At 43.9% G+C, this 20,441-nt stretch overlaps 1 protein-coding gene across 8 annotated transcripts in view; it reads left to right on the plus strand.

The window, feature by feature from the left end:
* The window catches only part of LDLRAD4 (low density lipoprotein receptor class A domain containing 4), a 294,851-nt gene extending 274,608 nt beyond the window's left edge, over positions 1-20,243 (plus strand). For 6 of the 8 annotated variants that reach the window (XM_055800311.1, XM_055800309.1, XM_055800310.1 and 3 more), the window contains 2 exons: positions 8,555-8,608; positions 9,910-20,243. In XM_055800311.1, coding sequence (XP_055656286.1) covers positions 8,555-8,608; positions 9,910-10,452 — 597 coding nt within the window. In that variant the 3' untranslated portion in view covers positions 10,453-20,243. Of the gene's footprint in view, positions 1-5,296; positions 5,367-8,554; positions 8,609-9,909 lie in introns of those variants that run through there. The other 2 variants (XR_008746606.1, XM_027792218.2) reach the window with 2 other exon arrangements.
* Positions 20,244-20,441: the final 198 nt, after the last annotated feature.

Genomic DNA, 20,441 nt, shown 5'->3' on the forward strand with positions numbered 1-20,441 from the left:
TAAAAAGAAAATGGCAAAGAAAATTAATTGACTGTGGGCTAGTTCCTGTAGTGAACTATGAAGTGAACTCCCCTTCATGTAACTGAGGTAGCAGATGTGTACCAAGATGCAGAATCATGCCTTTTGTATTTGGAGGGGCTTTTTTTTTTTTGTCCTTTCGTTACCTTCATTTTTCCTTTCTTTAACCCTGTCCTATTTCTAGTAATTGTGCTATCCAACAGCTGAGCTGTGGCTGAATTGTGCAGATTTCTGGCCCCGTAAAGACCAACTATCGAACACATGATTTCTCTTATTCTGGTTCTTCTAGAAACTATAATAGAAATGAGCAGATAATTTATCTGCTGCTGTTATTGCCAACCTCACACCTGTAAAACTCATGGAGCAGTACAGCTTCCACAATAACGAAATAAAATGTATTTGTGTGTTTCTTTGTCTGGATGAACTTCCTTTTGTGTTAAAAACAAAAAAAATTCACCAAAAACCAAAACAAAAAAGGCCTTAAAGCTGAAATTCTCATTGTCTTCCAAGCCCAGAAATTAGAGTATTAAAAAGATGAAGTATCACTGGAATCACAAGTGTTGGTAACACTTGAAGGGCAGAAAAGGGACCAATCCCAGAAGCAAAAACCCTCCCCTTTGATAAGTGCATGCTGAAAAGTAGCTGTTACATTCATGTTCTGTAAATAATTGGTGGCCACACTGGAAAGCATAATCTTTTTTTTTTTCTTTTCATCCCCTCTGGAGTCTCATATTCCAGTCTTTGCCCAGGTCCTTGTTATATTAACTGGGTTAGTGTGCTGAGGCCTTAAACAGATCACAGCAGGGTCAGGACAACCTTTGAGTGCTCAGGAGTACTGGATGCTTCTGCAGCAGCACTGCCAAGGCTGCTGCCTGCCTTTCCAAGGCAAACCCTGCTGTCTCCTAGTGTAGCTATTTAGAATATTTGAACCCTGTTTTAACACCAGCAGAAATACAAATTTTGGGGTCGTTAACTGTGAAAGGTGGAAGGATGCTGAGTGTCAGCTGTGTTGTCATGAGCAGCAGTGTGCGTGACTCACTGAATTGAGTGTACATGGTACTGAATGGTGTCCATACCGCAATGGATAAAATATGGAGGGTTTCCCACTGCTGCTCAGTCCATCAGCCATGTTTTGCTTCGCAGCCGGGAGTGAGCCACGGTTTGCAGAGCATCTGAGGGGAACGTGAAGGCTGTGGGGTGTGGAGTGCTGGGTTGTTTTGGGGCAGAGCCATGTGGCAGCCTTGGAAAGGCACATCTGTGTATGGGGTATGTATGCCTGATATCCCAGGGGAGGTATGTGTTGCTGGCTCTGCACTGGGAGGGCAGCACTGCTGGTAACCAAAACCATCCTGCTGGAGTGTAGGTAGCCGCAGCTGAGCTGCTGCTGCGGCACTATGCTGTTTGCTGGGACAAAACAAAGATCGATCTTGTTCTCTGATGATTAACTCTTAGTGTCATCGCCAGTGATTTTCAGGGGGATGTTGAGGAGAAAGAGATTAAGTGATTTACAGAGAGGTACTTAATGAGCTTCTGGTGTTCCTAAATTTATTCCTTCTCTTTGTCCTGGTGGCTTCTGTCTCCATGTTTTTCTCTTACGAACTGGATGTTGAAGGGGTACTGAACACTTGGACTGCCTCAGGCCTGCTCCTGGCGGCAAAGTCCCTGTATCTATCACACAAGATGCTCACCCTGACTGGACCCCACCGCCCAGCACCCAGGGCAGCATTGCTGCTGGGGCTAGTCAGCTTGCATTAGGACCTGCATTGATAATGCCCATCGTGAATGCCAGGCTCCAGGAGCACAGCTGTAAAAATATTGCCCTCTTCCCCAGAACAGCATTTCAGAATAAAAGGGGAACATTAGGGGGGTGACAGAAAACACTCAATATTGACAATGCCAGGGATTTGTCAGTGATTTCAAATCTTAGTCTTGCCTCTTGGCCTTTTAAATTGTTCCCTGCCGGTGTTGGCATTATTCCTTCTGTTCCCTGCTGGTATCCCTGTATCACTCATTCTCATTTTCTTGCTGACATGTACAAAAGAAAGAAAATGCCACTGGGAACGTGAACGCAGTCTGTAGCAGGGAGAGAGCGTGAGTGCTGTAGACCACCGTGCTTTGCTAAACGTTTTGCTTTGCACCAGGCAGGCTTCAGTTGGCAGGAGCTGGACATGTGCTGTGTTCTCCTGTCTGTATGAGGGATGTGGGCTTGTCTCTTCAGGGAGTGCTGCCAGTAGGGACAGCATGGGCTGGCTGCTGCTCTTTGAAGTCTACCACAATAAAGTTCAGGACATCTTTAATAAGGGCAGGACCATCTAAGAAACCAGCAGGTAGGACTAGAAAGTGAGGAGCACCAGCTTCGGGTGGCTCCCGACTCAAATGTGTCACCTTGGGCAACTTGCTTCTTCTCCAAATAAACGAGGAAGGATAATAGTACTTACTTCCATCGCTTGGATGAAATGAAGATTACTTGAAGTGGTAAAGCGCTGTGAAGTTGGGGAAGTAAGTTTTAAGGCATTAAGTAACAGAAATTATTGCTCTTAAGTGTAGCGAGGTGGACTACCACATGTGGGAGGTTTGGTGCTCTCCATAATTATCTCGCTGTAGTACTTCTCCCCCTTGGTACTGGGGGAAGTACCTGCCCTTGGGGAAATACAGCTTTTAAAGGGAAGAGCAGCCCTGCCGGAACCTTGTCGTCCTGTTGGGGATAACGCAGTAGTTTGTTTCGCTCGTGTTGAGCAGGGAAAACGTCGCCATCTGCAGAGCTGCGATGGTCTCTGTCACCCGAGAAGAGGCCGGGAGGGCCCCTGTGCCTTCCCGGAGCGTTTCGAGCCAGCTGCCGCTGCAGCGCGGCGTGATGTATCGCTGCCACCTAGGGCCGGAACGGGAAACGGCGCTGCTGTCCGACACGCTCACATGTGCCAGAGGGGTGTATACATGTATCTCCATTAAAAAAAAATCAAAAAAAATCTGAGTTTAATCGAGAGGAAAAGAGGGACTTTTTAATACTTGTAATGCATTTCAGAAAGTGAAAAAATAACTTTTGTTTCTCAGGAGATAGTTTCAGTCAGTATTCTAATTCTCAGAGACTTAAACTTGGAGAAAAACTGAAGATCTCCTTGAGAGTCAGTAAAAAAGTTTGGATTCTGTGGTTTTGTTGTGGTTTAACCCCAGACAGCAGCTAAGCACCACACAAGTGCTTGCTCCTGGTGGAATGGGGAGAGATTTGGAGGGATAAGAGTTACAAAACTTGTATGTTGAGACAAAGACAGTTTAATAAGTAAAAGCAAAAGCCATATACACAAGCAAAGCAAGAAATTAATTCGCTACTTCCCATCAATAGGCAGGTGTTCAACCATCCCCAGGAAAGCAGGGCTCCATAACAGTTACTTGGGAAGACAAATGCCCTCACTCCGAATGTCCCTCCCTCCCTCCCTGTTCCCCCAGCTTTTATCGCTGAGCATGATGCTGTATGGTATGGGATATCCTTTTCCTCAGCTGGGGCCAGCTGTCCTGGCTGTGCCCCCTCCCAACTTCTTGTGCCCCCCCAGCCTGCTCGCTGGTGGGGTGGGGTGAGGAGCAGAAAAGGCCTTGGTGCTGTGTAAGCCTGCTCAGCAATAACAAAAACATTTCTGTGTTAGCAACACTGTTTCCTGAACAAATCTAAAAGATAGCCCCATTCTAGCTACTGTGAAGAAAATTAACTCTATCCTAGCTGAAACCAGCCCAGGGATGATTTTGCTTTATTGCACTTTGAGGAATTTTTCTTACTGAATGTAAATTTTCACCTGTAACTTAACCCTGAATTAAAAATTTTTCTTCAGGTACGTTTCTTCCCTGCTGTCTGTCAATGTGCTGATGCTCAGCCAAGGTAGTTTGGATGACACCACGTGGTCCAGGAAGCACAGTGTTTAAAAATGGCCTCAAAAAGTAATCTTCCTAAACTGTTTAATTCTGGAGGTTGTAAACATTTGTAAAATACGAATTAGACCAATTATCTTAGTCTTCTCCGATCTCCTAAGATCTCAATATTGAGTTAAATAATCATTACCATAAGATAAGTAATCACTCAGCTGGATTTATTAAATGATGCTGTTATTTCAAAACCTAATCACAAAATTAATTTCTGTAAATTATTGTGAAACCAGCAGTCGCAAAGGTCAGCAAGTGATGTAGCTGGATCCCTAGGATTTTTCTTGTTGTGGTGTTATTTGTAGGAGCTAGGATTTACCATGGAGACTCATTCTTTTTTGTTCCCAAACCGAACGATGTTAAAGATGAATACAGTATAGGAATGAATGTATAAGCTTTCTCTTCCTGTTACTTTTAACTATGGAAGCTCATGCCTGAAGACTTTTAGTCTCTTTAAGAAGGAGAAAGTTGAAGTGGATGGCTACTGAGAACCTATAAGAAGCAGGTAAAGGATATATTGCCCACAGGAAAAAAAAAGGATAAATGGCATTTGCTGAGGCTTAGCCTTGATTGCACATACCTAAAACCTACTTGTACAACACCCTGGGCTTTTGGTGTGAGGGGGCATTGGTAGCTGGGAAGCTCCTATCCGCATGATGCCAAGCAGTGCGGTCCTGGGGCTGCCAGCTTGCGCCAGGCCTGGCAGCTGGTTAGCCGTCATGCTGAGCCGTATTGCCTGTGTCCAATTCCGTCTTGCTTACAGGATGAGAAGTCACTGAGTGAAACGAAGTTGAAAGTAGGGGGTTTTTTTTATCATTAGGAAATATACCTTGCTGTTTTGAATAATAAAGAGAGAAACAATATCAGGGAATATAAATACAAGTGCTCTCAGTTCTTACCTGATTTGCACTGACCTGAGCACAGGGAAGCATTTTAGTTGTGGAATGTAGGTCTGTAAGTAGAGGGGCAGGGAGAGAGCAAGAAATTAACACTTTTCCACAGTGTAGGTCACTCCAAATTGTTGATGGCAGTCCCAGCATGCTATTTCTTACATCTGCATCTTGGGGAAAGAAAAGTCGTGGCGGTATTTTCCTTCTGCAACACAGGTTTTTTCCTTTCTTCTCCTCTCATCCCCTTGTCATCACCCAACGAACACAGGGGTAGGTGGGCACCAACCCTTGGATTAGGTTGTATCTGCCCAGTTTAGGGGAGAGAGGATTTCCCTGATATGAAAGACTTGAGAAGGGTAGACAGTAAGTTTCCTGTGGTGGATGTAGTGATTTCAGGAAGGCAGAATGACTGAAAAGACCCAAATCGGGAAGATGGTGCAGGCACCTGTTTGGACGCAGTTCTCTTGTTCCAGACAGATGTCACCTTCTGTAGAGGAGATGGGGTTTATCTATGGAAGGCAAAGTGCAGAAAACCTCCAGCATCTCAGGGTAAGACTCATCAAAGGACTTCAGTGTGTTAAATTTTTATTCATTTCCTAGCTTTTCTCTTAGCCTTGGGCTGTTAGCGGAAGCGCATGTCTAAGTAAGTGGTTGCGGACAGACCTGAGCAGTCTGCCTTTGCGCCGAGCTGGCAGCTCCCAGGCCAGCCCTGAAGCAGGAGCCACACTGCTCAGTAGCAAGCTGCGGAGTCTGGGTCGGAGGCACCTCGTGAATTACGTGCTATGTAAAAGGATAAGGGGTATCTAGTGCATGATATCAGGCATAAATTATTTTCCTGTTCTATTCTGTCCCTCAAATACATGTAAATAAAAACTTCATAGAGCCATTCACAATTAAGCACTGGCAGGTTGTCCCTTGTCTCTTTCTGTCTCTCTCTTCTCTCTGTACTCTTTCCCATGCTGTCATACTGTTCTCCTCTTAAAGTCTAGGAAGCCCCTCTACGTGTTTGTATGTGTCATTGCAGGTCACTGTACAATAAATTCATGTCCTAGAAGGGTTCAGGGGTTTCTCTATAGCTGAGTGCAGGAAACCCAGTTGCTTGCTAACGCCTTCCCTTTCTCATTGCCTCTCTTGCTGTCCATTTCAAGACTGCCTGAAGTAAGAGCATACCGCCTTTTCCTACATTGGGCCGGTTGGTCTGGGCTTACTCTAGCGGTGATGAGAGATTCCTGTACTATGGCACTGGACCAACGAGAGCTATGCATGGTGAGGTTGGTCTGCACGTGGTGTGTGAGCCTGGTGTTTTCCAAGTGTGGGCGTGCTGCGCACATGCTACCCAGCCATCTGCCTGGGGAGTTCTCTGGCTCCTGGGATAGAGATCTTACTGGGGGTTGGCTGCTGCCAAATGATTTATTCAGCCTGCTGCTCTCTCCAGAGGAAACCTTAGGGAAGGGAGTAGTTACACGTGGGCTGCAGGACACACTGTGAGACAGAGTCCATGTTGTTACACATCATTGCATCCTAACCATTTCACAACCTTGCAGTTCGGCTGCATCCCAAGCTGTCTACCTCCTCAATAGTTAGCCCAGAGCTGGGAGAGCCTTGGGCTCCTTTGGTCTTGTAGTCTTGGTCTGCCTATTGCAGCACCCTGCTTGCACTCTGGGTGGTCCCTGTAGCAGCTGCAGTGCCTCCAGGCAGGGTCTTCTAGTGTACTGGAGTTAGCAGCAGTAGAAGTAACGGCCAGTGCCACTCTTCTAGCAAGTTGATTCTGTTAAGGCGTTGCTGGTACCACATCTGCATGCCTCGGCTCAGCACGCAGGTCCCGCTCCATCTCAGTGCAAGGAGATTTTCCCCATATACTGCACTGTCTCCCTCAACTCTCCTTACTCTCTCCTGCCTTAGGGGAGATGAGCCCTAGGATGGGAGCCATCATTTCCACATCAGAAACTCTCTTCCATAAGGGAGTTGAAGTAACGTGTAGTGGTGGCAAATGGAATTCCTTTCTGGGTTGGGTTTGCCTTTTTTCCTCTCTTCTGAGCTTGAACACATTAAACGTGAGACCAAGACAGTTACATAAATCATATTTTTCAGACTGTCACTTGGGAATCTGCTGTTGGGCTGTGTATGGACTGTAGTTCACGGGCAGTTAATTGAGCAGTGTAGCTTTGACTAATATATTTTACTTAACAATTGCAACAGGCTTGGAGCCTGCTGGGTTAGCTGCTGATAACCTGATAGTTTTTAATTGTGCAATTATACCCTCAGATATTTCAAAATGGGGGCACCCAGGTGATGGAGGGGTGGAAAGGAAGGTGAGTACATGTATATGTACATGTCTATATACAGTTACACAGTTACAACTTCTTCTTTTGACAAAACCTTATATAGGCACTGAAATATGTGACTACGTAAGATTTGTCTTTCGTATCAGGCCTTTGCACATGGGGATACTTTCAAAGGGAGGTTGTAAACAATTGCAGTTGTCAGCCTCCCTGCCTCTGCTCTCTAAAGTTACGTAAGAAAAGTGGTTGACCAGATTTGTTATTCAAAGCATTTCCCTTAACAGCTGAATCCTGTAGGAGATTCCTCTCAGAGCAGCTTTCCTCTGGGGTGGACTCTCCTGACCAGATCACAGGTGGCTTTTGGTCTCTGAGTGTCATGATGAACATCTAGTTAGGTCTGTTTTTACATCTGAAATATGTTGAAGGATGCTATGGTGAGAAGAAGCAGTATGGTAAGATTTGAAAGTAGTCTACACAAGGTAGTGCTTTTGGGGACAGTATGCTTTTTCCTTCCTGTTCCTGAAATTTCTTGTGTCTATAAAATCATGAAACTTGAACTGGCACCACGAAAATAGTTGTGACCATACAATGTTTGGATTTTCTCTTTCTGAACCAAGATTGAAATTCTGTGCTTTATACTTTCTGACGTGTCCTTTTCAGCTTTGAAATTTCCAGTAAAATAAACCCATTGTGGTAGTTAGTGATACTCTAAACAATTAATTAAGAAGAAAAAATTATCATATACCTTAAGCTGTTTTCCCTTATTGACATGTTGTTCTTCACTCTTATTCTGCCCTGAGTGCTGGTACAGCATCAGAACCAGGCTCTCAAGGCATGAGAGGGAAAATACTTTGGCCTGAGAAGGTGTTTGGGGAGGTGGTTGAAGAGGGGAACAGGTGGCTGAAACCCAGCCGTCTAACTACTGCTTATGGCGGGAGTTGGGCAACTGGCAGTTTTGACCAGAATATACCTGAGTTTAGAGTGACTGTCACTTCACTGAGACTACAGACGACAGGTTTCATTGCGAACTGTTTCAGCTTTGGCGTGTAATTGGGATCCTGGCTGGTAGGTCAACTTCGTTGGACCTGCCAACCTCGCTGATGTGGCCTTGTCACGAGCTGGGAGGTGACAGGTACCTGCTCAGCACAAAAGCGCTGAAGTGTCCGCAGTCGTTCCTGCATGTTGCAACATGGTCGTAGCTGCAGCCAGCCGGGTGCTGTGGATGGCATCTCAGCACTTGCAAAATGGACCAATCTTGACCTGCTTGGGTGCAGAGCTGCTGTTTGCTCTAGTTTTGGAAAGAACAGGGTGGGATGTTACTTGCTTACCACCTCTGTTTGGGTGGCGAGGGCCAGTCCTTCAAAGCTGACTGCTTATAAGAGTTTTGGCACTGAGGCAGGATGGTGATGTGATCTATTAATTTTTCCTCTTTTCTTGTTTTCTTCTACATTCCAGGAAGGGTGCTTGTGGCCTTCAGAAAGCTCGGTTTCGCGCCAGGGTGCTTCAGAGGTATGGACAGATTTCTTACTATCTTCACCATGTACTTTCCTCTTTCCTGTAATGTATATTTAATTCCTTTCAAAAACATGCATCTGTTTAGGAAATAAAGCTTTTTCAGTGTAGACTAAGAGCCAGGTTCATGTGGACATCTGAGCCTGCCTTAACTCCCATTCCATAAATGCGTAAGACTTTTTCATTAAAAGAATAAAATTCTGCCTACCGGACAACGTCATCTCCATCAGCAGCTCCCTGTATCATAGCAGGCATTCACAGGTAAAGTGGTGGAGGTGTGTCTCTGTCATGCAGTGGCTCAGTAATTAAGAGTACTCAATAGAAGCGGGGAGACCAGTTGCTCTTCTTCCTGAGTTTTTCTTGGATTTACAACACATATCCTATCACCGGTGTCTCCTGTCTTCCAGCTAGCACAGATCGCTGGTCTGTGTGTGATTTGTGGGTGTATTGTTCCGAGTGGTCCAGCTCTCCTGTGACAAACGGCAAAGCTTCCTGGTGGTTGGCCCTGCATCTGTGAGGGTCAGGGGCTAAAGACTTGCTCTGTGTGGACCCAGAAATGAGAAGAGCAGTTTGATAGATCTAGATCTAAGAAGCTGATGTGTCTGTCTAGATCTGGAATAGACCAAATGAGGAGCAATAGCTTCTCACAGAGTACCTTGAACTCTTCCTTTTGTAAAGCCTGACCTTCTGTGGGGCTTAATATGCCAGGGACATTTTTTCCACTTGCAGCACAGAAGCCTTATAGGTCCTCCCCGGAGGCTGATTTCTGGCTGAGAACTGAGGAGGAGGACACCTGATACACTGTGGTAGTGAAGGCGTGAGATATGCCGGGCCTTTACAAAATGTACTAAAATGACCATCTGAATTCTTTGATGATGCGGGTATTACATTAACTCTGAGTAGGAGGGGGAGGCTCAGGCTGCAGCTGAAATTCAGTATTGGGACACTTTTGTAGAACTAGTCAATTGTCAAGACTAGAGAGAATGTCTTTCTTTGTTCAGAAGCAGAATAATTTTCCGTTGGCACTGCATGTTTTAATGTCAGAAGGAGCTGTGTGGGGTCTTGGTCGTCCTTCATGAAGCTGTTCTCAAGTATGTTGAATTCCTTCCTGCAACTCCTACCTGTTCTTATCACGTGCACGCATGTGGGAGCACGCGTCCAAGTGTGTCCTGGGTTTAACCTCCTAAGATGGGTGGCAAGGAGAAGCATTTTGCATTTTATCAATTCTTTGTTAATACGGCGCCCCCACAGTGCTTTGCTCAGATATAGAGTCACGTGTGTGTCTCTTCCCATTTCAGATCATGTATGCGCCAAGGTCCAGGGACAGGTTTACCACCCCGTCTTTTATGCAGCGGGACCGTTTCAGTCGCTTCCAGCCCACTTACCCTTACATGCAGCATGAGATTGACCTCCCTCCAACCATCTCCCTCTCCGATGGGGAAGAGCCACCGCCGTACCAAGGCCCGTGCACCCTGCAGCTCCGGGACCCAGAACAGCAGATGGAGCTCAACCGGGAATCTGTCAGGGCACCGCCCAACCGAACCATTTTTGATAGCGACTTGATAGACATCTCAATGTACAATGGGGGCCCCTGCCCACCCAGCAGCAATTCGGGCATAAGTGCAACCAACTATAGCAGTAACGGAAGGATGGAAGGACCACCCCCGACATACAGTGAGGTCATGGGGCATTACCCAGGCTCCTCTTTTTTCCATCACCAGCACAACAACGTGCCTCCTTCCTCACAGAGGGGGAGCAGACTTCAGTTTCAGCAGAACAATTCAGAGAGCACAATAGTCCCCAGCAAAGGCCAAGACCGTAAACCAGGAAACCTGGTCTAAGTTACTCGCCCAGGTGCATTTGAACTGAAGAGGAGAGGTTCATGCAGGGCAGTGGAGGAAGACCCCCCCCATGCTCCAGTGCACAATGTTGTTACGTTTCACGTGGTACAACTTAGTAAAACCAAACGTGCAAACCAGTTCTTTGTTTCTGATTCCTTTCAGGGGAATTGCATGCAAAGCAGATTGAAAGAAATACAAACTTCCATTCAGTTTGTCTGCGAGCAGTGTTTCAGGGGAGAGGGGGGATATATTATTTTTTTTTAATAAACTATTTCAATTATTTAATTCTAAAAGTTAACTTAGCACAGAAATGGCTTGTACAGCCTGTTTTATACTCACTGAATGGCAGAAGGAAGAAGGTGGTTTTGCTAGATAAATGGGGGAAGAATTGGCTAGTTTGCTTTTTTTTTTCTCCCAGGGTATGGATTTTTTTTTTAATATGAAACAAAATTCCTGTTTTGTGTGCCAAGGTATAAAGTTGAGAACTTAGATGAATGCAAGGAATTAATTTGTGTTGTGATAAATGTGTTCTAAAAAGTTGCACTATCTTAATGTTTTAAAAAAATATATATGAGGGAACTCTTTTATGTGAAGTTCTTCTATATGTCGTCTTTTGACCTGTGGAATAATGATAGAGCCCCAGAAGTAATCTGGAGGAGTTTGCCCCCTTCCCCCCAGGTTTGCTAGAAAAAGGGGACAGGACTTAGCCTAACATCTCTTGGCTTTTACAAATCAAGAAATTACAGGGACGCTTGTCTTTGCAATAATTTGCATTCGAATAACAGTGCATCAGTGAAGTGTCTTGGAGACTTTTGGATGGAAGAAGGCAAATATGAAATCCCAGCACTTTCCATCACTTAGGTTTTAGCTGATTTTTAGTGTAGACTATTTGTTTTGTAAATGGCAAAACAAAATCCCAGATGTGTTAATTTGTATTGATGCTAAGTGCTGCCATTCTTTTGTTTTCATAATGCAGCATCACCAGTACTTACAGTTTTAGAGACTTTTGTCCTCGCTGTAGCCTGAAATGTATTTAGACACACATATCATGACATTATGCAATAAATTGTGTAAAAATGCAAGATGGGTTTTTTCCCCTGCAGTGCTGTTCAAATACGTGAGACACTGTTGTGCTTTTCGCTCTCTGTTTCATCCTTCAGATACTGAAGTTCAGTCCTGGAGATCCATCTTGTTGAAGTGAAGGGGCTGTTGTAGCTGTAGCCCCCCCCCATGCTTTCTCTGCAGCAGGACCGAGAGCGCTTGTGACAGTGGTGCTGGCTTCTGTGGCGTCCCTGGCAGTGACACGGGAGCACCAGTTATGCTCACTGCGAAGCATTTTGCTCTGGGCCCTGTTGCAGAAACCCTCCTCCATGCCCGTCATCCGGCTGATGCCAGCAGGACTACACTCATGGGTAAAGATGACTCACATAGTAACCAAGTGTCTGTAAGCCCTGGTTTTGCCGTGCTGGTCTTCAGAGTAGCTGGAAAATGTTACCTGCCTGTAAAGTGGCATGTGGGGTGTTTCTTCCCTGGCTGGTTCTGTGTGGAAGCACATGCAGTGCTGGAAGGCAGTTGACGAATGGTGGTAGTGGCATCACAAGCACATGAAAAAGCACAACTTGCACTTAAAATGCATTTCGGAAACCGACTTAAAAGTAAGAACCTTTGGAGTCTTAGCTTGAATAGTCTCTAATATATATGTGTATGAGTGTGTCATAGACCTGTTCACTTCAAGTTCTTTCACTTTTTTCTATTTTCTTAAGCCTTGTGCTTGGTTAGGGGCAGCAGCCACTGAGTGCCGTGCCCTAGCGCCTGGTCCCATGGCCGGAGGATTTCTGCAGGACTTCTGTACACCAGGGGCTCTGATAACTGAAGTGTATCTTTGATCTATGCAGAGTTTTAATGCCAAAACAGTGTGCATGTCTGTGTGTGTGTTTTATGGGCCTCAGTGTAGATTATTTTCTCCATAAGGTAGTTTGATTTTATTCTAGTTTAGAAATCGTTTATGTAACTGTTAGTCTGAATATGCAGCCCCATTTGTCTCTGTAATTGTTTTTTGGTCTGAGTCGTGCTGGTAATGCAGAGTAAAGCTGCCTTTTAATTTATGTATTATTTGAAGGGAGAGAGAGAGATTGTATGATGGGTTTTACTCCCCCCACCCCCCTCCCTGACCCACAGGACAGGTGTTTAGGAGATGACTAGGTGGCTGTCAGTCAGCTAGGGCTCTCATCATGTCTGGTTCCTGGGAATAAAAGCTGTGAAATTAGATTTTTGCAAATAACCTATGAACATAATTCTTAGTTAAAAAGCAAACAAACAAACCCAAACAAGAGAAAACCAGCAAATGTTGGGTTTGGTCTTCAGTGACTTTTATTGTCCTTCAGAAGTGAGCTTGTAAGCCAGAGAATGCACGTGCCTATACAGATACTGTGCTTTTGCCTAAACGAGGATTATGTAGCTGAGAAGCCGTCATGTGAGAACAGCTGGAACTCGGTCGTCATGGCAGAGCACACCTGGACTGGGCCCTGGGCTTGGACCGGTTGAGTACCAACTTCTCCCCATGCACAGATCTCAGCGAAGTGAGCCTTGAAGTTGCCTTGGAAGTCACCTCTTGGGAACATGCTTTCTTTGAAGACGGCCCTTCGCCATCTTTTGCCATCTTTGCATGCCAGTAGATTTATGCATTTCCCATTAACGTTGTCTGGTATGATATGTGCATTGTTGTCTCTTAATTTTTCATGATTGAGGAAGTTTTCCTTTGCGTGGAAAACGTAACCTGTTAAGAGTTCTGTGGAAGAGATTTGTTTAACAAGAACTTAGTATTTGCTCACCTAATGGTTGCGTTTCCTTGTGCATCTTCGCCTTCTCATCATATTCTGCTGTGTGCAAAGCTAATGTGCAGCCAGTGTACCTGTCAGCTCTGAAAGTGTAGTCATCTGTTGCTTGCTATAGGTGAGTTTGCAATCTGCTACTTTTGTTTCAGGGCCTCTTAAAGGAGTAAATATGGTATTTACTTTTGTTTTGGAGCCCCTTATAGGAGTAAACATGGTATTTTCTGATGAGTATTAGTCATCTCCGATGGGAGTGCCGTCAGTATGTTGCAACAGTGTGTGTTTTTCTTTTGTTGCGGTGAAAGAGAATATACCATGGCTAACAGAACAGAATGGTAAAAGAAGGAATATCAGAATTAGATAGCACTGTTGATCTTTGCGGGCTTAGAAATTGGCGATCTCTGAAGGTAGGTAATTCTATAAAGCACTTACGGAAAACTCCCTTTGAAAATAGCCAGAATTGATGAACTGTATTCCACAGCCACTCAAATGAAGCTTTTTAAATTATAAAAGATTTCTGAAAACATTGTAGATTTAATCATGTGGATTATACCTCAGTAGTGGGGTTTTGGTTTATGCATATTGTGCACAAAACCCACATAATACATGCGTGGAACTTTCTGTGCGATGGATCGTATTAGCCTGAGTTCTGGTTGCACCTCCTGACCTTTGCCCAGTAACCCATCTTCCCAAAATTCAGTCCAGTGGTGTCCCCGTTTTAGAAATATTCAGGTTAAAAGTGGAGGGTTTTTTTAAGTGTACCTTTAAGAAATAAAGCAGCGTTATTATTGTTGTTATTATCATCTTTCTGCAAAGGTTAATTTTTCCCTTATGTGGTTTGGCATGGATCCCTTCTTGGTGCTAAATATGCCCGATCTTTGGTGTTCTCCTGTGATCTTGTAGGGCTAGAAAGAAAGTTTCTCGATGGAGCACTCAGCTCTACTTCTGGATGTATGTTTAGCCTGATAGTGGTTGGGTTCATCTCAGTGCTGTACAAATAGGCTCTGTGTATGTGACACTGCTTGAAAGATGTGAGTGAGGGATATGAAGACTGGTACCCACTCTATGGAGCAGTGTTCAGATCCCTCATGGTATTTTGCGTTACAGGTGGGTTTTGTCAGGGAGGACCTACTTAAGCTACTCCTAGTGTTGTCACTGATGAACTCTGCACTTAACCCAGTCTCGGTCTGATGTGACTTTATTACAGTATACTTTCCCCTTTTGAGTATGAAAACTCAGATGCGTGCCCCATATGCGAGTTCTTGATCGTTAGTGAGGAAGGTATTTAGTTCCTGCGTTTATGGAATCTGCAGGAACCGTGGGTCAAGCTGTGCTTCATTTGGCTTTTTATTATTGTTTGCCCACGTCTCCCACCAGTTTGTCCCAGCTGGAAGCTGCTCCTGTTACCCCAAATCTCTGAATTTTTGTGGTGCAGAAATATATGTATATGTATATGTATATAAAAGTGTTGCTGAGATTGATGATTTTTTTTTTTCTTCCTGTTAATGTGGTTCAGGGAAGGGCAAGGAGTAAATGACATTGTTTCTGGAAGAGTGCACTTTTGTTTGCAACAGGGAAGAAAGCCTTGTCCTGCTGGAGAGTCCTGTGCATGGGCTGTCTGGAACAGTGCTGTCTCAAGTGGGTGGTTGTAACCCTGCCAGGTAGTGAGATACTGGATCTTAAAACTGACATCCTGATCTGTAAGGAATGCTTGAATGTTTTGGAGAAGATAGATTACTAACCTTTCTCTTGACTCTGAGCCCTGAACGCTTGTGGTAACTAAGGTAACCTTATTTCATAGGCAAAGGGAAAGAAAATAATGTGCTGGTGAAAACAGATATGCTCCAAAATTGTTCTTTGCTTTCCCCCCTCCCTTCCCCCAAGGCTGAACAGTAGGCTTGCTGGTACGTTTGAAGGTGTTTAGGGTTATTCACAAGTTGTCTCTGGTCATTACAGTTAAGTCATGTCCATGCACATGTGTGTATACATACCTGCATGCAAACTTCTGCCTGTATCCTACCCCTCGATCATTTATATATTAGTTACTATTCCACAGTCACCTTCTGGAAGTGCTAAATGCCTATATATTGTGCTCTCAGGAACAGTGACAGGTCATTTATCAAACAGCTGGATGCACGAGGAATATTTGCTTTTCAGTCATGTAAATGTTGTGGCCCTGCTTTTATCAGTAGGGAGTTCCTTGCTTCGCAAATCCTTGCCCCTGACTTGGTGCGCTAGTGCATGTTCCATCCAACAGCAGTCTCCTTTTGGGTGAGCTTTGAAAAATCCTTGTGCTTTTGGGACGACCCTAACTTATTGATGTACAGGAAGGAAATGTACTTCTTGTACTCTAGATCTCAGAAGTGTGTTTTTTCAGACCTAGCTGATGCTGAGAACCTAGTGATGCATTTGTACAGTGGGTTCAGATGAAGGCTAGCTTTTGATTACATCTTTGCTTTTTAGATAAAGGCTGTTCCAAATAATTCAATTACACACATCTGGTCTTTTCCCACACTGTGTTGTGTGCTTGCCAACAAGTGTGACTAACAGCTTTTCTCCTGAAGTAGCCCCAAATGTTTCAATTTTTTAAGTCCCTGGAAGGAGGCATGCTCTTAATTGTCTGAGACCTGTTGAAGCCTTGCAGAGCATGGAAAAGTCCTTTGTGAGGGTGTGTTGAACTTGCAGAGGTTTCCCGTCTGAAGACTGTTGTGAATGTTTCTTTAGGAAATTGAAGTTTAAAGTTTTGAGTGTCCCAACTGAAAATGTGGGTTGGTAAGATTCCACCACCACCCCCGGCCCCCCTTACTTAATGTATTGTTTGCCAGCCTGTGCTCATTAATTAGGGGTGTAAATTGCCTTTTGACCCACCTCCGACTGCCGTTGCTATGCTGGCAAAAGCCCCATCGGGCACATTTGCAGCGGCAAAGAAGAGTCATTTTCTTGGTGTGGCTCCACTTGGGGAATTAGCAGAAGCTGCACCAAGTTCAGCCTCCAAAACCAGCATCAGACCTGCACTGCCCCTTCCCAGCACACTCCAGTGTGGGTGATGGCTCAGTTTCAGTTAAGTGCTTTTACCACACTACTAAGTACCACAGACATCCAGTGGAGGAGTCTGCGGGTGTTTCCTTGAAATTGCAACTGTTTGCATTAAATATATTCCAGGACTGATAATGCCGGTTTTGTAACCACTGACTACGTTTCTCCTGCTTTCGAAAGGGAAAACCAAGCACGATTTTGTATTGAGAAGTGTGCAAACTCTCCTGGCTCGCTCTTCTGCCTTGCTGTTGTCTCTTCCATTTTTAGACCGAATACAAGCAACCCGGGTATTGCTAGCATCACTTTCCTGCTATAAGAGAGCTTACCTTTTTTGTTGGTTAACAATAAAAAAACAAACTTGTAACCTAGATATTTCCCTCTTCCCTCTGACAGCCGTGTGATTTACTGCCAGAGATGACTCTGTCATTTCTTTGCTATATTGCTGCTGCTGCTGCTGTTTTAAATGGTTTGATATACGAGCTTTCTGAAACAACGTGGTGTGTGTAGGATTTCGTGGCTGATGAAGCTGTCTCTTTTCTTCTTCCTTTCGCTCCTTGGTTTGTGCTTGTCTGTCCGCCGTGGTAGGTTTATTAATAAATTATATATGTCCGTATTAGATATAATTTTTTAGGAGGTTTGCATGTCGGTAGTTTGTAAGCAACTAAGGTGCCTCATGTTCAGGTCTGAGCAGATAGGAATCCCCTTGCACTCGAGAGGGCCTGATCCAAAGCCCGATGAAGTTGGTAGGAGGACTGTTGCCAACCTCAGGGGGCTTTGGATCAGGCCTTACGCTCCCACCTTTGTTGTGCCTCACTTAAAATGGTGCTTTTTCAGTTGTCTGTCTTTTTTTTTCTGGTTTGTTTGGGTTTTTTTTCTTTGTATGGTGCTGTGTATAACTTGAATATATTATGCACATATCCTACCCAATGGGTAGAACAAACAAACATACAAAAACAAATAGATGTTGTTAATACTGTAAGATAATGTATAGATGATACCAATTTTAACACAAAAAAGAAAATGGCATAGACTTTGTGAATGCCAACTTCTGTGCTTGGTCCTTTTTTGTAAGAAAATTTCCAAATGAATGCACACAAATGACAAAAAGTCTATGTATTTTATTTTCCTATTAAATATCAATATAATATCATAAGGGAAAAAGTTTGAACAAATCCTTTTTGAATAGCCTGTGTATAGTGATTGGTCGTTTGATGCATCTTTGCTGTGAAGGTTTGTTTTTTTTTTTTTTAGATCTGTCACTTTAAGAAAAAGGAAAAAACACAAAACAAACAAAACCTCCACAGCTTTAACCTTGCAACTAGATGCTTCTCATATTGGTTGCTGCCTCACTATTGCCGAGTTAGACCAGTATTAGTTATTACTTCTCCAGCAGATACGTTATTTATTATTATCCTTGATTAACTTTTTGTTATATTAAAAAAAAAAAAACAAACAACTTAGAAATGGGCTAAAAGCTTTCAAATCTTTTTATCCGCATCCTAGATTTGAAGTGAAGCTCAGACAAGTGGGAACTGACCCAAACCATCCCTGCAAAATCAGAACTAGGCCAACGAGAGTTTTGTGACAACAGCCAGCCCTTGCTCTGTGCCCACTACTGGCGTGCAATCCTGCCACTGCAAACTGGCTTAAGGCTGGGTGTGCAGCTGGGACTCGCTGCTGACCTGTGCGGCTGCAGGGTGCAAGGCTTAAGGGTAGGCAGGAAAAGCCGCAGCTGGTAGCGAGCTGAACGCAGGGTTTGAGCGTGAGCTTTTGAGTCAGCAGCGCTGCTGCTGCGTTGGCCTCTGACAGCAATGGCTTACCCTGGGTTCGTATTGAAGATTATGGAGAAACACCTAAACCTGTTCAGACCCAACACGGGAAGCGGTGTGGAAAGTAATGAAATGCGTGAACTTTCTGCCAGGTTCCCTGGGCAGTTTGGTTCTCCCTGGTGTCTCCGCGCGTTTGGCTGTCTGTCCCCGTGCCCCGCATGCCGTCGGTATGGGCTCTTTGGTAAAGCAAATACCTCAGGAAAACTCACCATGAAGTTCTAGTGTAGAGACTTGCAGATGCTGTACTTATTTTTCTAAACTGTTTGTTCTAACTATCCCAGGACGGTAGGTGATATAAAAGTTTATTGGTCCCAGACAGACTAGTCCTCTCACAGATGGATACCGACTAATCTTCCATAGATTCTCATGTCTGTATGTAGCTTTTTTATACTTGTTAGGCTTTAACCACAGATGTAAGGTAGCAGCGTGTTGGGATATGTTTGAGATGGCGTTTCGGTTTAGTTTTTCAGATGACTAGCTAAACGTTATGCTAAAACTCAGGGGGCCTTATCCAGGGCCCAGTGAAGTCAGTGGGGAGGCTTCCTCTGGTGTGAGTGGGCTTTCCATCTGGTCCGTCACGCTGGAGGATGGTGCCCTGGGAGCACAGTCCTTCACGACTTCTCTGCCGACCTGAAACTTCAGCTACTCGTTTGTAAATATCTTTTAAAAAGCCCTCACAGGAGTCCTGTACCCGAATGTTGATCATGGTTGTTTTGGGTTCTTTTGTTTTAAAGAAGTGTGTAAGTTTTTTATGGCCAGTTCTGCATCATCAAGCCCTTACAGGTAGCTTGTATCCATCCCTCTATGTATCGAGCTCTTTTATCAGTAAGCATGTACCATAGGGAAATGCGCATATTTCATGACTGTCACTCGTTAACTCATTTATTGTTTGTCAGGGCATAGGGTAATTGTTGTGGAAGTACACCTTGCCTGGCCACCTTCGTGTTTTTGTTTGCACTGCAGTACCACTTCTGTGCATGAAGGAAGGAAAACAAAAAACCGCAGGCCTTGACTAGGAAGACTGTACAGAGCAAACCTCCCACCGGAGGAATCTAGGGTAGGATTTATCACAACAAAACTTGCATATTGAGTGGACCAAACACGAGCATGTCTCCTTTTAGAGGCACTAATTTGCTTTGAAGCTGCAGTGGAAAGAGCAGACTATCTATTAAGTGTATTCACAGCTGTGTTCACGCTTTTCCGTTTACCACAAAGCACAGCAGGCAGCCAAGATTTTAAAAGAAGTGTAAGCAGAAGTTATGAGAGCCTCGGGCATCGTAGACCCGGACAGCAAAAATAATAATAATAAAAAAATCACCTTAATATTCTTTAACAAAGCTTTTCTACTTGCCATACAAAGACTACATAAGCATTGATAGGGGTTTTATCTTTGTATAGCTATCAGCTGCCCATTGCTGCTGTGCTCAGAGCATTTCATGATGGTATGCACATCAGTCAGGCTGTTACACTTAAAATTAACCATCAAATGCCTGGTTTTAGAGTGTTGACCCTTTCTTTGTTGTTTCTTGCTAGTTATTTTACAGTGTAAAATGCTTTATTGCGCTATGGATTTTTTTGTATTTCCAACATTGTGGTTTTCGAGATCATGTTTCCAGCACCTCTTATTTTTGTCCATTTTGTTTCAAGCTATTCTGAAATATGTACAGCACTATCAACAATATTTAATCTTTCTTTTAAACTTTATTGTTGTAAAAACAAAGCTATTGAAAACAGTAAGTCTTTACAACTGTATTGGAGTTTCTCAGTAGCTGTTCACGTGATGCTATGACAAACCTGGCTTGCTTTAATTTTTTTAAAAGAATTATTTTCCTTTTAACACGATTAATTTGTTGCTTATTTTCCACCGTAACTCCCAATTATATACATGAGAAGATTTCAGCTGTTGTGTATCTGACTTTTAATTGAGCAAATGGTGATGTCCTAGTTTTTAGACCTAAGGTCTGTTTATTGCAATACTTTTAAAGGAAGATGTTGCTCTAAGTGCTGTTGTTAGTTTTAAATACAGATTTTATGCTTGTTCTTAATATGCTGTGGTTAAACCATGGCACAAAATTATTAAAAATCATGAAATGCATTTGTCTCCTGTTGAGTTTATTTTCTCTTTGAAGCGAAAAACCAAAACCGAACAAAACAAGAAAGGTGAAACACTGGAATGGCCTTCTGTAGAACAAGTACTTTTCGTCTTCCCTTGCTGGTTTGCTGCTGGCAACCAGGTAGGTGATTGTTAAGGAATCAGAGGGTGGATTCGATCCTTGAAGCGTATGGGAGGGCC

The sequence above is a fragment of the Falco peregrinus genome, chromosome 3 (assembly GCF_023634155.1).
Source record: "Falco peregrinus isolate bFalPer1 chromosome 3, bFalPer1.pri, whole genome shotgun sequence".
Classification (NCBI taxonomy): Eukaryota; Metazoa; Chordata; class Aves; order Falconiformes; family Falconidae; genus Falco; species Falco peregrinus.